Raw genomic sequence first — 18092 nt, forward strand, 5'->3', positions numbered from 1 at the left:
AGTATCCACAACATGCAGAGGCCATGAGTAACAGCACTTTAGTATACACTGTGGGAAAAGTGCACTTGTTTAGTTGGATCATAGCACTGTGTTATTTTGTTTGATGATCTTTACTTCTGCTGTAAGAAACAATGAAAAACTGTTATGTAACATTTACCTTCCCCATAGAAGCCTGGAACAGAATAGGCTATGCAGCTGTGTGATATCACCCCTCTGTTGATTCTTCTGTAGGCTGCTGAATCCTGCTGCATTTGTTCACTCATCAGGAGGAAACCATCCTAACTTCAATTTACCTACTGTCCTTCTTTGTATCTTGTTATTTCCATATTAGTGTTTTTGATCTGGGGGTCCAAATCTCCATGCAGGTATTTAAGATGGGCACACACCTTGTATATGTACAATGGCTTCTGGTCCATTTTCTGCTCCTTCCCTCATACTTCATAATATTGAATTTGCTCTTTTGAGTGATGCTGAGAATTATCTTTCACTTTTATAGCATTCTGTATATAATTCCAAGGCCTCTTTCTTGAATGATAATAGCTGGTTCAGAGATCAACTGCTTTTCTTGGCAGGCATTACTTTGCATCTAAGAAAAGTGAATGCTACCTGCCATTTTAGTAATCTGACGTGTTAGAAGATGACTTCTGAAAAACTTGCCAGTCTGCATTTGTTTTGACTACCATGAATCCGTGTCACTGGCAAGCAACATCACCTTCTCTTCTAGATAATTTATGAACATATGGAAAAACACAAGTCTTATACAGATCACTCCTTCCAGTCTCAAAAAATGTCATTTACCTTAAACCTTTTTTTCCTACGCAGTTACTTATCCTCAAAAGGACCTTCTCTATTATCACATAGGAGATCACTTTGTTGAAGAGACCCTAAAGCAAATTTCTATGAAGTTATTGGAAATTCAATTAGAATATGTCAGCTCTGTCGTTCTTATCTTATTTTCGTTGACTTCAAATATATATTTAAGGCTTGATTTTCATGCATAGAAACCCCGATTGCTAATTAAGAAGTCATAGACAATTCCAGTTTCTACAGTGTCACTGAACCACATTGTCCTTTTGTACCTATCTATGTCTTTTTGTTTTATGCCAAGATAGTAATATGTCTGAATTATTTTAGGTAGTAAGCTGATTGTCTTTATGTTTTCATATACACAAATATCTAGCATAAAGGGCTCTTAATGTGCAAAAGATGACAGAGAATACAAAGAGGATTATAGGCGTGAATATACACTTCTGATAACTAATGCAGAATATGTCCATAAATTGAGTGAATAATGATGGTTTTACCTGAAATGTTCACAATAAGGAAGTTTATTTTTCCTTACTCATTACTGGTCTTCTCAAAACTGTGGAATATAACCATTCCAGGATTAATTTGTACACACCCATTGCCAGCAGGCATTTCTGTAACGGATGCATCTCCTCAAACTTGCAGCCTAATGCATTACAAGGTGTGGTGATGTATTATCTCTTAACACGTTTTTGTACCCTGCAGTCCAATTTGGTACTCCTGCTTCCTCTACGAAGGATGTTTTCCATTGGGCAAAATTCCCTTTTCTTTAAAATTATTTTCTGGCAAGCATAACCATGGTACAGAAGTCTCCAAGCTTGCATGAACTTTGCAGGACTTAGTTGTTTAGTTGTCTGTATAAAAAAGAAACATTCTTTTTTTATTATTTCCTTTTCAAAACTAAAAGGCAGAGTTGAAAAAAGAGCATGTTTCTGGGAGGTAGGATAAAGTCTGAAAAAGCTTTTAGTCTGATAAAGCTTTTAGTAGACAGTTCTTGAGAAAAATTACGTTGGTACTGGAGATCTCTTGGAGCTGTTTATAGAATTCTAGTAAGTCATGTTGTCTATGTGGAAAATTATTTTGTCTATCATCTAAGATGCTGTAAAATGTTAGTCTTCTGTACTTTAGGAGAAGGCCTTTAGGAGTTACCTGTTTGCAAGGTAAATATTGGAATATTTTTTCACAGTTCTGCTCTGCATCTCTTCTGGCCATGACCGTAATATTCCAAAAGACAAGGATTTAAAGAGTCTGGATCTCTGTCTGGATGAATGTCTCTTCAATAGCTAGTTTTCAAAATGAAAATGGTCATTGAAATTCTAATTAAAAAAAGTAATTTAAGGAGTATAGAAGTAATTTTGAGTTCATTGTGTGTGTAAATGTGACAGTGGAAACATCTAGGAGCTATATTAAGTACAGTTTTCTGAGTCCTGGAGACTGCCGTGTTGATATTCAAAAATAGCATTGTTTGATATGATATTTTCTTAACCCAGTATCTACAAAATTTAAACATCACTTTCAGTATTAAGGACCTGGGAGAGTTATTGCAGATGACTACATGAAATTGCACCATTGGCTGCAAGCACAAGAAAATACCAAGAGCTGTTAAGTTACTAGCAGAACTCCATAGCTTGATGACAGTAGGTACACATATGCTTGTACTGGCATGCAGATCTACACATCATAACTCAGACAACAGTTGCATTTTACAGGTAATCACAGGTAGCCTTCTGGATGGAAGGAACAATCACATTTATCCTTTTATTTCTCTCATACTATTAACAACTAAGCATTTGACAAAAGATGGGAGAAATATTAAAATAATATAGAGACAATGAAAATTTCATTACTGTTTTTCCAAGTACTACTGAGTCCAGAATAGCTTCCAGGAAGAATAAATCCTAACTGCAATTACAGCAATTAAATCTGAAGAGATGGGACTGAAGCAAATGAGACACTTTCATTCTCTTCTTTATTAATAATCTAACCCTTTGAAACCACTGTTCAGTCGTGGTATGAACCCCTTTTGCACATCTTGAACACTGCATGCAGCCTTTCACTTATGTGAAGAAATTATAACAGAACCAGAAAAAAAAGTTAAGAGGAAGGTGAAAAAGAATGATGACTAGGATGGAATATCTTTCATATATGGAATGTCTGAAGAGACAAAAGTTTCCTTAACTTGGAAAAGAGTGACATAGTGAGTAAGGAGGGGATATTTTCTGTTTGCTGCACTGTGAGAATGAGGAGATACTCTATAAAATGTTTAAGTAATAACTAAAAGCAAAACAAAACAAAACAAAACAAAAAACAACAAGAAAAGGAAGAAACAAAGCAGAGCATTTGTTTTTCCCTAAACACGTAGATTAATTGTAAGAGTCAACACCACCCTATCTTCTGGATGCCAGAAATTTAAATTGGTTCAGGAAAACATTAGATGAGTGAATGGATCAGTGATCCAAAGGTGTCTGGAAACAGCATTCTGGGTGCAAGCAGAGGATATTCTTCAACCACTGCTTATCAGAAGCTGAAAAGGAGAACATTATACTTACATTTCTTCTTTCACTTTTTTCAAAGCCTCTGTTACAATTAAGCAGCACTGGAGTAGCAAGCCAGATGGACCCTTCAAGTCTTTAAAATGAGCAAATACAGAATTGCTTAAAGCACTGTGCTGAAATTCTGAAAACACAAAATTAAGCATGAAAGAAATGGTGGTTCATCGGTTGGCCGTGAATTAGAACTAACACTCATGTTTGCATCTGCAGCAATGCTATAGCAAGTTTAGTGGGACCTCTAGTGATCTTTCGAGTAACTGTAACTGCTGGCCACAGCCACAAGCTGCCCGTGACATGATAGTTATCTGTCCAATTAAAATTAGATTTGAAAAAGGCACAGAGCATAAGCTGGTACAAATTGTGTCAGAGCTCCGTTGAAGACTTTCCATTAAATACAACGGTATTCTGTGATACTTGTCTGAGGGCAGGATGCAAAATGTTAGAGTTCTGGGATTAATTATTTTGTATCTATAGCTTCAGTTTATAGATGGAGATAACTAAAATTAAGTAATTTCTATATGTAAATAAATTGTAAACTTATTTATTTAAATTTCTGTATATAAATCAGTTGTTTTAACCAAATATTCAACATAACATAATCTATTTCAATGTACATCACTTTATATTTGACCTTTAAAGAGTCCTACTGTTCTTATTAAAGGGTATTCTATAGAAGAGAACAAAGTTGAAATAAAATAAATGCTTAAGCTGTTTCAGCTATGGTAGCTACATGGTGATTTCTGTGAAAATTTGGGATTTACACAACAGCTGTAGAATCTATAAAGGGCTTGAAAAATCATGTGGTAGTTTCTAAGAGTAAATTTCATGGCTTAATGAAAGTAATTCAAGCACAAATAATCTTACTTCTTGCTAGATGTTATCGCTGTAGGTCACTACCATGCTTTGTTAGGGATTTTACACCAGAGTATTGTCAAAAAATGTTGATCTCTAAAAGCTGTAAAAAAAAATCAGACTGTTGCATCTCTCTAGGGATGGTGAGGGAGAGGGGAAGGGAATAGTTTGTGCTACTTGATGGAACATTGCTTTGTTCGTATTCTGGTCTAATTCAAAGGAGTTGCAATAAACTGTTAACAACAAGGAGGCTTGATATAGTACATCAATTAGTGTTTGAACATCACCTTTTAAAACATTTTTTTTCAGTGAGCTACTTAAACTCTTCAGATATTAATGAACTAAATTTATATTAATTCAGAATCTGCTCTAGTCTTTTTTTGATACTGGGGAATTTTTAATTTGTGCAGAGGGCAAAAAAAATCTCCATCATTTAACATTACTGGAAGTGGGGTTTTGGTTGTTTTTTTTTTTCATATCTAGAGTGTGTATTATAAATAATTTCTCTGTTTCTGACAGAATTCCAGACAAAAGTGACACTGATAAAATAAATAAGTCCCCAACTCTGAATAATAAGGAAAGCAACAGGTATGATTTTTGGAAACGTAATCATCTATGTATTATGTATCATAAAATATTATGGAACATTTATCATGTGTTATCACATAAGTATTATAAAATATCATAACTTTTGATTATGTGGACATGCCAAGAATATATAGAGGCATTACTTGTATTCCTTATGGCCAAACAGTGGGCTTAATTCCAGCACCTGACATCTGAAATGCTGAGTTCTATGTCTGGGTTATCATAGACCTTTTTTGTAGCCAATGAGGAGAAAAAGGGTCTTTTGAAGGACAATTCATCTGATGTCTCTCAGATATTTTCTTTAGAAGAACTTACCTTTAAAATGCCTATTTCTCCACATAGATTAAGAAAGGGACTACCTCAGGTTACACATTCACTCAGAAAAGCAATTATTTAAGAAACACAGTGTTTTAGATACAAAACCAGAATGAGTAAGAGAGTTTTGAAAACAGTTCAGTGAAGACATATTCTTGAGCTCTACATTTCTCTGCATGAATTCTACCAAACGTAACAGGTATTGCTGAGGAAAGACTGCACAAAAGAATTGCAATTAATGTTTCCAGTTGAAAAAAACATTGAACATTGCCAATAGGAAACCTGAGTACCAAAACACAAGAAATGCTTTTTTCATAGACAAGGTAACTGATTTTTCCAGTGGAAGGCTTTTCTTTTGTCAGAAGGTCAGTCTTTTGTTTAAAACAAGGCAAAACCAAGTTTTAATTTAAAATAACCTTTTTTTTAACAATTTTTTTACATGTTATTCAAATAAGTTGCTGTCATGCAGAGATAAACACTTTCTATATCTGACTACGCAGCACTAAAGATTTATTTTCTTAAGGATTTACAGTTCTTACCTGATTGAAATTTTTATTTAAAAAATGGAAGTCAGAAGAGCTCAGCCACTATACTTACAAATGTAAAGGGACAAATATTTCACTGTCAGTACTGTTCCATCAATAATAAATTACAATGAATATAAATGCCAGTGACGGCTGAGCATAGCAATTAAATGTCATCCTGTGAAGTGCTGAGATATTACTCTGAAGAGCAAATGAGTATCCCTGGCATTTAAAGTTCAAGCGAGATCATTCTTTTAAATTATGATTTGACACCATTATGTTGTAAATCATGGTGATGATGACACATGAAACATCATAGAAATTGGATTTTATCTTATTTTGTCTAGAGATGATTTTTTAATAGACCTACCATGAACTCTGAAGTGGGACTTCAGTGAGACTTAAGTAGTATATTTTTTTTCCTGTCAAAGAGCAATAAAATAGTCTGTAAAGCTCTGTTCTTCTGTTACTCTCGTTACATTAAGAATTACACAGGAGAAGACAATAACTTTTTGACTTTTTTTTCATTCACAATGATACAATTATTTAAGAATTAATTATGTTTCCCTAACAGACAATCTTGGACTTCTAATGCAGCACCCACAAACACTGCTGTGACTTCTCCAATCAAGAAAAAAAGGTATTTGTTACCAGCATTGCTTGGTTGCCAGAGAATATATAGCACTCTATGAAACCTCAGTAGCATGTCACAATTACATAAAAAGAGCATTACCAACTTTCTCCTCTAGCATGCTCTAACTCCTCAGCAAGCTTCTAGAATGAAACTTTTACATGCTCTGGCTTTTTCCATGGGAGTAGTGTGCTGAAAGTTAATCTCTGTAGAGCCAGTTTTGTGAGCCTGGTGGACCATAGCACAACAGACGCTGTCACTTTGCTGCAGCCCCTAACTCAGCTACATATGCCTTTTCAGTGTCTAAATTTAAAGCATTCTAGCTCACTGTAATTGCAAAATCTGATGCCAAACTTAAACCTGTGCTGTTTGAGCACATATGAACCACGCGGTTTTCTGTATGATGAACAGCTAGCTTTAAAAGTCTGGATTTCTTTGGGCAAGAAAAAAAAGCAGGGTTTAGAACAAAGAAAGAACTACGTTTTTGATTTAAAATGTATTGCTGACAATGGCTATATTTTTATGTGTCCTTCCCGGGCATAAATTCTGTCTTTTTTGTGATTTCCATACTTCGTGTATAAAAATAGTGATTGGTAGAATTCTGGAAGTAGAAATTAAAATATCATAATTTTCATATTGACAGCTTTGCTTGTTTGGTAGAAGTTTATGGTGTTTTCAGCCCCATAGTTCTCTTCAGGCTCTTTGAAGATATGAAAAGCCATCACTGAATTGCAGTGTTTATGGTGCAATTGCTTTTCCCTCACAGATAGTTGCTGGATTAATAGTTTTGATTAAAAAAAAAAAGTGAAAGTGCTTGTAATGGTTATGTGACCTCTAATATCAGCCTGAATGTGTTTCTTGGGCTGATACTTGACACTGTTTCCTTTGTGCATTCTGTCTGTTTGTCCTTCACATGAATGATCCATTTATTTATACCATTCAGATGGCAGGTAAACCAACCTAGAGTCAGAGAACACATTTTTTCACAAAAATAATTAAAATTACTATATTATTTCTAATTCCACTCAGTTGTCTGGGGAAAAAACAAAAACAAAAAAAAACCACAACAAAACAAACCAATAAAGTGGTCTAAGAAGTATCTGCGTTCAGAATCTCAAAATACTAATAATTTAAGAAAAGTTCCAGGTATTTCTACATCACTTTTGACATTCTAACATTCATAGGACGCTGTTCAGCCCCACAGCATTAAATTAATACTAAAAAAAATATTTCTTAACACTGACAGGCAATCTTGGATGCCTCCTCCAGTTTCAAGTAGTAAAACCACAACAGAAACATTGGAAACCAAAAGGTAAGTGCTCATGATGGCTAGTTATTTCCTAATTCTTGGCTAAAGCTGATCTGGGGAGTGAGCCAACAGGGCAATTATTGAGGGACTGAGTTTGATAAAATGGCATGGGCTCTTAGCAGCTTGATGTCTAGCATTGACTGAGGGCTGAGCATTATGAAGAGCCAGTTCCTCCTCTACTCTCAATTCAGAGAAGACTGAAAGACAGGCATGTTCACTCTCAAGATTTCATGGCCCTTCCTGGGTTGTCTAGCAATGATGTCACCAAGCACAGTTGGTTAAACAGAAATGAGCATTAGAAGATTTCTTTGCTTATCTTTGTAAAGTGCTTTGAACATGTGAAAGCTGTTTCAAACTGTGAATATTACTATAACTAATAATTGTTAGACTTTTACTCACCAGTGAGATTCAGGAAACAAAGATGCATAGATGCTAATAACCAGTTTTTAAAGGTCACTATCAGTCTTAAAGACAGGTGTAGCAAAGAGCTGTGTCTGTTCTTGAAATATGAGAACGGCTGATTGTTCTGCCATCCTCAGGAAGGGAGTTCAACAATCATAGGTTCAGGGGAGAGAGGATTGGTCAGTGTTTATATTTACTTACCTTTTCTGATTCTGATACCTATAGTGTATCTTCTATAGTGAAGTATGACATGTAAACTTTTAAAGTGCTTTGCCTCATTTCCAAGCTGATTAAGCACACTTTACAGAGCACTTAAAAGAAACTGCAACTGAAGCTAAAAATATAAGCATCTCACTGTAACTGAGTTTTTTGGTTGTGAATTGTGTGCTGAAAGAAACCCACCATCGACCAGAGTGAATGACTGGAGAATGTTAATTGAAGAATGATTGTCTTAATAACATACAAAGAATATTATTGAGTATTATGCTACTTGAGTTGAAAGCGTTATGTTCCACATTAAGAAACAAAGCAAAATGCCACCTTGAAGGACAAAAAAGTAAAATTAATTGCTGTTGATTAATCTAAAATCTTGCAAAGAAGTGTTTCAATACTAGCATTTTGTTACTTGGTTTCTGAACTGTTTACTCTTTTCTTTCTCTAGGACCACTTCAGAAAATTCAGAGGCTCCAACAACGTATGTCTTGCTTATTTTGCTTCTTAGTAGATTTATAAATGCAACACATTCACATGCACAAACCTTGATTATCATTTTACATTTATTTATAATACAAAGAATGAATAATTTACCTGGGAGGGTTCCTCTATAGTTAGTACCTCAGAATTGTATTAAGACTTCCTCCCTTGCAGAAATTTAATTATTTTCTCTTTGCTTAGAACACTGGCTATTTATTCAAATTGAAAAATCAACTGTAACTGCATTAAAAATTAAAAACTGCTTCACAGGTTTAGTTCCACAATTGTATATGTTGCTAATGCAAATGTCCCTTTATATTGAACTATGCTCTAAACAGAGAGTTAAAAAGAGTGTGAGGAATGTGAAGAAAAAGAAAGTGGTAAATTAAAAATCTCTGCACATGCAAAGACTTGTAATAGAAGGCATTGACATAAGATGAATTGGCATGAAGTACTCTAAAATTATTTGAGTGTCTGCAAAGATTGCTCTAATTTTAGAAAATAGATTTATTAAATTAATTTATTAATTAAATATGCATTTCAGATGGTCTACATTAGGAAAAGATTATTTAACCAACCTGCTATTTCATTACTTATAATTAAGGCAGCTACACAATTTCTCATGCTTTAGTTGCCATCCAAGTAAAAAAATTCTCTAAAGCAGCGTGTAACTCTCCTTTCCAATTCTATTGGCCACCTTCTTAAAATTATTGCAATTTCTTATAATTCTAGTATTCCTGTAGTGACTGATCTGACTGATTACACAAACAAGTTAAAGTGGGAAAATGAAGTTGGTTAGTTATTTAGTTTCAAAAAAAAAAAAATACTTTGCTAAATAAGTAAATTATTAGTCTTTACTGAATAAGTAAAGTCTATTTAGTAGAAAAGTATTTTAAAGTTCCTTTATTAGCAAAATAATTTTGAAACAGTAAAGAACTCCACTTCATTACACCCATACTAGCAAAACAGCTAGTCTTGGAATACTAATTTTTCAAAAGGCTCAGTAAATGGAGCAATCAACTGTACTGAAACATTACTTAGGTCTTTATAGATATGTATATATTCTTTACATGCATACATATATCATTCCTTATATATATGTTATAGAAATTTGTATGTTATAGAATCATAGAATAGTTTGAGTTGGAAAGGATCTTCAGATCATCTAGTTTCAACACCCATGTCATGGGCAGGGACACCTCACCCTGAATCATATCACCCAAGGCTCTGTCCAGCCTGGCCTTGAGAACTGCCAGGGATGGGGCATTTACCACTTCTTCGGGCAATGTGTTCCAGTGCCTCATCACCCTCACAGTAAAGAACTTCTTCATTATATCTAACCTGAACTTTCCCTGTTTTAGTTTGAACCCCTTCCCCCTTGTCCTATCACTACAGTCCCTGATGAAGAGTCCCTCTCCAGCATCCTTGTAGAGCCCATTCAAATACTGGAGGGCTGCCTCCATGCAGCCTTCTCTTCTCCAGGCTGAAGAGCCCAAACTTTCTCATTTTTAAAGAAAACAACAGACAAACGTTTCTCAAAGAAAATCCAAAGTCACTGTAGTGACAAATATAAGAAATAGAATATCAACAATAAGTCACTTAAATGCTATAATATGTTTCCAAATACCTTCTTCTGCCTTGAATATGTTTCCACCATTCCTATTGCAGGTATGCCTTTTCATCAGAACAGGTGACCCCTCAGAAATCCAAGACTGAGGTGAATGATCAAGCTACAGCAAGGTAACACAAGCAAATACAATCAAAACAATATTTTGATAAAAATTGAAAAATGAGATATTAAGTACCCAATCTGTTTGATTTCCATATTTGATGACTCGTTTGGACATAGAATGTGATAAACACAGCATTTATCTAGTCCTAGAAGCACAAACTTTGAGTTCCATCTTATTGACTAGCTAAGTTACTGCAAATGTCTCATTTTTTATTCTTTCAGTCAGTCTAGCCTGCATCTTAAAGAGCAGCGTATAGATAGTTGCTGCAACTGTTTAGAAAAAGATGAACTGCAGTAGCATGGCTTATATAGTATATTTTCTTTGGTCTTCAATATTGTGGGAGAGGTAATATCTACACATGACTATGTATATAAAAAAAAAACACAAACCCAACTTGTGCGTTAACATTTTAAATAGTAAAACCCCAACATATAACAGTTACTGTGACAAAATTAGTATGTTTAAACAGATGGACTTGTGGTATGAATTAGATGGCGTATGTACTAATGTATCTTGTAAAGGCTACAGAACACCATGAAAACTATTGCTGAAAAAAACATAGAAGGTTTTTGTTTCATTTGGTTTGGTTTGTTGGCTTTTGTTGTTTGGTTGGGTTTTTTTAACTGAAATTCCAGCAAATTGTAAGTTTCTGTATTGATGGAGATGTTATATTTTTCAAACCAATCAGCAACAACCATGAGAAAAATTTGACTGTGTCCTTGACCAGAACAAAATGCCTGCATATGCAATTAGTAAGTGAGTGAACTAGAAGTAGATTTCTAGACATGGACTGAGAATTACAGCAGCTCATTTTGCAGTTTTTAACTGGTATTATTAAATGGTGCAAAGACTAAAATCAGTTTAAATGAGCTAATTCTACTTAATTCTATTCATAAAGTACAGTTTTGTGAGGTCTGAAGCCACAGTCTGTGTTATTTTGTATTGTACCCCTCTCCTCCAAAGACCCCAGTATGTAAAACCTGTACAAAACATTAATAAAAACATGCAAAATATGTCTGACAGTGTAATCCCTAGGAAAAAAAGAAATATTTCAGTGAAATATTTTCCTGTCAACAAATGTGGGGGATCTTAGAGAATTAAGTATGCCAGCATATTAACTAGGGAAGTCATAACCATTCTTCACTCCTAAAGGCTTGTTAAGGTCTTACTTAACCCACACCCTCAATCAGTTCATATTCATCATCCCCTGGTGGCTCTCATTACCATATCAAGCTTTGTATTCCTGTCCCTCCATTGGTGGAAAGCTGGAGGAATATTTTACTGGTCTACAAGTTTCTATGGCAACATTGTGCTGCTAGAGCTATTTGTGTCAGTATATAAACTATAAGTAGCCTGTAATCTTAAGCAGGCAAAATTCAGCCCTCTCTACTCCTGCTATAATTCCTTTACATTTGGCTGGTGCTTCAGCTGTCGTCCATCTGCTGCTGCTGTGTTAGCTTCATAAAACTACAGATTTTTGTTAAATTTACACTAACCAAAAATGCAATAAGCAGCTGTCAGCAGAAGCTCCTTTTTTCTATTAAAGATGTCAAATAAATACTACACTTTTGGCAAAAAGGGTTGTGTTACACAGGGGAAGAAAACAGTTACACAACAAGCATTTCTAGTAACACTGACATTTATTAGAATAACATTTTCTCTTACATCCTTTAATTTCCTATATTTTTACTTAGAATGGAAAGATTTTTCAGGTCATACTTTTTTAAAGTCATACTTAATTGATGATTTGTCTTTTGCTCAGGATTCTGATAGGGATGTTAAAGGAATAATGAACTAATTTCAATGGAAAATAAGTGGAAAATGGGAATTGCTTTTCTATCAGGCTTGTCAGCAATGCAATGAACATCTTTTGGAATGTCAGATATGATCTCTTTTGGCTAAAATTGTAAGCTTTATTGTCTACTGTTTCACACAAGACATAACACTGATTCTGTTAATGTAAAAAGCTATTTTTGCATTGTTCCCAAGTAAAACAGACTTAGCATCCATAATAAAACATAGGGTATATAATAATATATAGCATATCTGAAGGCATGGACAGGCAGGATACAGAAAAAGTAAAGATAGCCTTTGTTCAATAATTGTGTATTTGTCACAGGTTGTCCCCAAATCAGGTCTCTTGGTATCTTACAAACGCAGCAGCATATGAGGACTGCACTGGATACATACAGAGACATTTTTCTGATTTACTCAATGGGTCTTATATTCATTACTTATCAAGTTCTTTTTGTGTTTTATTTCCATTTCAGTTGAAATCCAAGATTCTCACTCTGTGATACCCCATTACAGAATTGTTGCAACCATTAACTGCAGGTGATTAAAAGCCTGAATATTTTAAAGAACCATGTTCTGTGGGCAATCTTGTTAAACCCCTTCAAACATCCTGAGGGTTTAGTCAATGTTTCATTAACAATTGCAGTTAGGATGCAAAAATATGTATTTCTATAAATGCTTTTATATGTGGTTCACTCGTATTCAACTGCACTGCTTCCTTGCATATGATCTGTACAGAAAGTAACAATACTTGGCACAGCGGACCACATTTACCAGTGCAGTAGAAAGGTATTGCCACCAAAAGAGGCAGCATAATTAAAAAAAATATTTCCAAGAGTTCATAAATTTGAGAAGTAATGAATTGATCTTTTATTTTGCATAGATATCTCAGAATTTATGATGGGCCAACTTGAAAAGCTTTTGAACTGATAGTAACAGGGGCTATATAAGAATGTAGAAAGAGATCCCAGCTTAGCTCTTAAAGCATTTGTAGTGAGACTGTCTACTATCACTGAATGACTATCGCTTTGTAGGGGCACATGGCATACTGTAGAAACTTTTACATAAGTATGTCTTTTTGGTATGTCATTGACAGCAGAGTTAGGTAGAAGAAAATGTTTCAGCTATGTATTTGTATGTATGTGTGTGACAGACACAATTTCTAGGGAGCAGAAACAAGGAACTGCAATATTTTTGTGACATATTTAAGCAGGCACTATATTCTTAGCTCTTTAGCATTTTATATTCTATAAAGTACAGGGCACTGAATGTACAGGATTTTCCTATGCTGTAGAGTTAGTTTACTATAATTGCTCCTACCAGATAGTAGAAAATTTAGTCAATGCTGTAAATATATTTGTATTACGCTCCTTTTTAATAATATCCCTATTTGACCCAAGATGTTTTGACAGTTTTCATTATAAAAGATCATGAAAGAATGACACATAACTTACCTTTGCTTAAACTGTTTCTTGTAACAGGGACATATTTTTCTGTGTCTATCAACATTTGACAGCTTTCAAGAGTGGCAAAATAAGATACAGAGTTTTTTCAAATTATTTAAAAAAATAAAAGTAAATTGGTATTGACTTGGAATTTTCCAAACCAATGGAATTAAACCCATTATGTCAGGTCTCCTAAATGAACATTTGTTAATAAAACTCATTGTTCTAGAGCTGCAAAGAGCACAAAACTGAGAGAACATGTAGGTACCTTTTGAGGCACTGGCCAATTCTGTGTTCCCATTATATGAAAAAGATAAATCTGGCTTATGGAGCGAGACAGGCAATCCCAAACAGCCACTAGAAACATCCTAGAGAATTACCTTATGTTGGACTAAAATTTAGATGACCAGAATTAGAAGGCATGACTCCCACACCAAGTATTCCCGTGTGACTTTTCCATTGTGATGACTTTCTCATTTGTTTTTTAGTGAGACCTTCAGGAGACCTCTAAAATGTTCTGGAGGGCACTTGTGTTGCTCAAAAAATGTTGGAAACAAGGATATTTAAACAGACCTCATGTAGGCATACATTTTTATAGTACAAATTTATACAATCATTTTTGATGACACATTTTTGTATTTCTGAGGAAGGTGCTTCCTAGTGACAGGGAACTTCTGCCTCCCAGTGCTGACAGATTCAGCATTCAGTGGAATGTTGGCTTACAGCTTTTCTGAATGTTGATATAATCGATTTGCTGTTACAGAGTTCATGTGAAGAGATCTATGCCCATTATTCCTGACTGAAAAGTTAATACAGTGTTTACAGGGTCATACATATTCTCCATGCAAAACTGAGTTAGTTGTTATCCTTTTTTCATTGATCTTTCCCACTCCGCATCCTTTTAAACACTCTGATCAACAGCTTCTTACTCTGCATTTAACTCCAAAATTGTGTGGGCTTAGCATTGCACTAGTTTTGGCACAGTATAAATTGGCTTTTACAGTTGACTGCAGACCTCTTCTGTTCTCTTATCCTTGGCTGTTATTGATGAAAGGTCTGAATGAGAGCTCCTGGCACTGATTAGTGAGCATAGCAGTGTGGAAGGAAATGTACCCTGCTTCAGAATAAATGCCACTTTTTTCTCAAAGAGCTTCTTTATTCATTTTCAGTTATACATGGAAAGTCTGACATAGGCACAGTAAAGCAGCCATTGATGGCACATCGAAATTCAGCTGGGCCCGTAATGTTTAGCTTTATTCAGTGAGAGGCCTGACACAATACAATTTAGACCAACTCTTTTAGTTGGTCAGATTTAGAAGGTCCAGTTGGCAATCAGTTGTTATGTTTTCTTCTGTTTTGACATGAGTAGGTCAGAAATGCCCTTCAGGTTTTAGCCAGATTTGCTTAGTGTGGTCTTTGCATATCCCATCATGTCAGAAGAAGACGCTGTTGATCAGAATGCTTTGTAGGAGCTCAGGTGGGAGAGATCACTGAAGAAAGGACAACAGATGCAACTGGTTTGCTATCACATTTAGAAACATTATATATATTTTATAGTATCATCCGTTAGAAATAGGGAGTCACTTCAATGGTTTTATAATCCTGCTCAGGGCTTTTAATCAGAAAACAGATGGAGATCTATTAAAAATACCATGCATGACTCTAATAGATGTGCCTCTGCATTATGATGCTGATGATGAGAGTGAGTAGGTCTGAAACCTCGAGTACCCTAGAATTTGACATGAAGTGCCCCACTGATTAAAGACATTACAGCAAATTTGTGTGGTCCTTCATTTTTCTGGTCCACAGAACGCCTACAATATTGGTGCTTGGCTATTATTCAACTGGTTTGTGTATCAGCAAAGAGGAATGATGAAATTCTAGGTAACAAGGCAAGAATGCCTACAGGAATTTGGAAACATCTGGAACTAGAAATGAGCTCAGCAAGACCCCACAGTTTAAGTAAGCATTCACTGAATGACTAGGGACTTGTGATCACATACTCTGCTGCCTGATACTGGCAGTTCAAGAGCATGGCTGGGGTCTGTTTAAAATTTCTTTTCTCTCTCTCTTTCCCACACATGTCCAGGATCACTTTCAACTTGGCCTCAGCATTAAAGACAGTCAGAAAAATGTGGTCAAAATTTTTAAAAACTACTTTTATTGATTGTTTTCCTCATTCTCTTCAGAATTAGCAAATACATTAGAAAGCTTTTCATTGCTTTCGTCAAACAACTAATAAAGTTCTTATGTAGGGATGGGCATGGTTCACATGGTTCCTGTTTCTATCCCATCTGAAACCTTATCTGAATGTTTTCAAGACTAAAACCAAAAACCATTAAAAAACCAAAAAACAAACCAAAACAAAAGCTACTAGCTGTGCTTGAATGTCTGCATGATGGGATTCATCTATGTTTTCCTTTTTGATAGTGATCTGACTTGTCACCAGTTAAACCAGAATTACAGAATTATTATCCACCTAAATAAGTGAGATTCACAAACAGATTTCATAGAGCAGAAGGACTGAAAAGTACTGATCTTCATCTCAAGTGAACTGAGTTAGAAATCAAACACAAAGCGAAAGACAGCAAAATGTTGACAACTCAATTTCTCTAAGTTTTTAGTACAGAACATAAAAAGGAGAAAAACCAAAAACCCCACACTTTGTAATTACATCAGACATTCATTTTCATACCTTTAAAGATTACTGACTGAACATGCTTACAGGTCTTTTGTACATTAAATCAAGGAAGACATTAAATACCTAAAATTAATAAAATCTGATAATACAAAAGACAATGGTTCTGTAAATTAAAGTATATTTGCTGGTACTGATGCAGGGTCAGAGATAGGAAGCTTTTGGAATGTAGATAATTTCTGGAGAGCTTGTCACAGAAGCCCTAAATAATTTCCCTTTTTGTTTGTGTCTGAGAGGCACAGGGGCTCCAAGATATGGCAGAATAGAAGTGTCTGGTTAAACTAAGCCATAAATTTTGCATGCAGCCTGCCTTGACAGCTTTTTTTAAACCTACTTTACTTATATTCTTTGCTAGCCCTTTATTCTGCTGGATTCTCTTCATAAATTGTCCAATTTCTAATCCTATTTTACACAAGCAGCTGGAGGCAAAATAGCAGACAGCAGCAGCAAAATTCATGGTTAAGCATGAAGTTAGGCACAAGTTTATAGCATGAGGCCCATAGTGACCCAGGCACACATAGGATTTTCTGCCTTCCAGAGTGGGCCTTTCTTTTAGATTGATAGTGCTATCTTAAGCATTTTTCTGCAACAATATCTTAATAGACTTTTTTCTTGAGGTAGTTGCGTACAAAAGGAAAAGTAAATGAATCAATAGAATTGTCTTCCACACCTCAGTGATGATAACAAGTACACTTGGATCTTAATCTAAGTCTTAATGCTTTTATTTTATAATTAATTAATTATTTTTTCCAATACTTGATCCTTTTCTGCAAAATATGATACAAAATCCTCTGTACTGCTGTTGCAATATTTTTGTACGGAATACAAATATATATATTTGTTATTCTGAGTTAGGTTCTCCTGAAAAATTCCAGTCATGTCCTGGGGCTGTATTAAAATATTTCATCTTCCTGAATTTATAAGCAAACTACATACTCTTCTGGCAGGCTGTCTGACCTTACTTATTTTCATCCATTTAGAAAAACACTCACCCTAGGCAGAATATACACAGTGATGTAAAGACTGTCTCTGAAAATACGGTGCTTGGAGGTGGCATCCTTTGGAATGACCTATGAAAAATGTCAGCCTCTCTTACAAATCACCTACCACATTTGAAAGATATTTCCCCAGGTTTGTCCGAACTGCTTTGTGTAGAAGTTTTATCCTGCTGTTTTCCATCATCATCTATATTTTGAAGGCATGCTGACAAATTTGAGAAATAGGAATTCAATTCAGCCAGCCTTGGACACTGAAATAGTTTTTTTTTTTTTCAAATGATAGTTATATCTGCGACTGGAAAGACTTTTCCACAACAGCCTTTCACTGCATCTGACATTCTGATAATCAAGGAGCTTCTTCAATGTATGAACATATGTGTTGGTCTCTTCCCCATTTTAATATTTTATACCCCTTTTAGAAGTATTAGGAAAAGTATAAATTGTATTGCTGTTTTTCAGCATGCTAACAACTCTCAAGCAAAACCTAAATTGAAATTCTCTTTAGGCTCCGTATTTCACATCCTTTCTAATTTGAGAAATCTAATGTGAGATGGGGATATGTGGTGATAGCAACGCTGGTGCCTGCTGTGTACTATTGCTAAAGTAAATGTAGCTTAGCTAACAAGGAGAGATAAAAAGAAACAGTAAAAGTATGCCCTGAACATAATCAAATTCCTACTTATCCACTATATCCTGCAGCTTGCCCTGCTTTACATTTTATCCTTCTGTAAATAACAGCTCTCAAACTTTA

The 18092-nt window shown here is 35.0% G+C and overlaps 1 protein-coding gene across 3 annotated transcripts in view; it reads left to right on the top strand.

Annotated features, from left to right (window-relative positions):
* Positions 1 to 18092, top strand: part of SCEL (sciellin) — a 48105-nt gene that overhangs the window by 12561 nt on the left and 17452 nt on the right. For all 3 annotated transcript variants that reach the window (XM_062636913.1, XM_062636911.1, XM_062636912.1), the window contains exons 6-10: positions 4731 to 4799; positions 6213 to 6278; positions 7516 to 7581; positions 8642 to 8674; positions 10342 to 10413. In XM_062636913.1, the coding sequence (XP_062492897.1) occupies positions 4731 to 4799; positions 6213 to 6278; positions 7516 to 7581; positions 8642 to 8674; positions 10342 to 10413 (306 nt within the window). The remainder of the gene's footprint in view (positions 1 to 4730; positions 4800 to 6212; positions 6279 to 7515; positions 7582 to 8641; positions 8675 to 10341; positions 10414 to 18092) is intronic.

Source organism: Pezoporus occidentalis, unplaced genomic scaffold (assembly GCF_034315485.1).
Source record: "Pezoporus occidentalis ecotype Australia unplaced genomic scaffold, CSIRO_AGI_Poc_V1 ctg5, whole genome shotgun sequence".
NCBI classification, from domain to species: domain Eukaryota; kingdom Metazoa; phylum Chordata; class Aves; order Psittaciformes; family Psittacidae; genus Pezoporus; species Pezoporus occidentalis.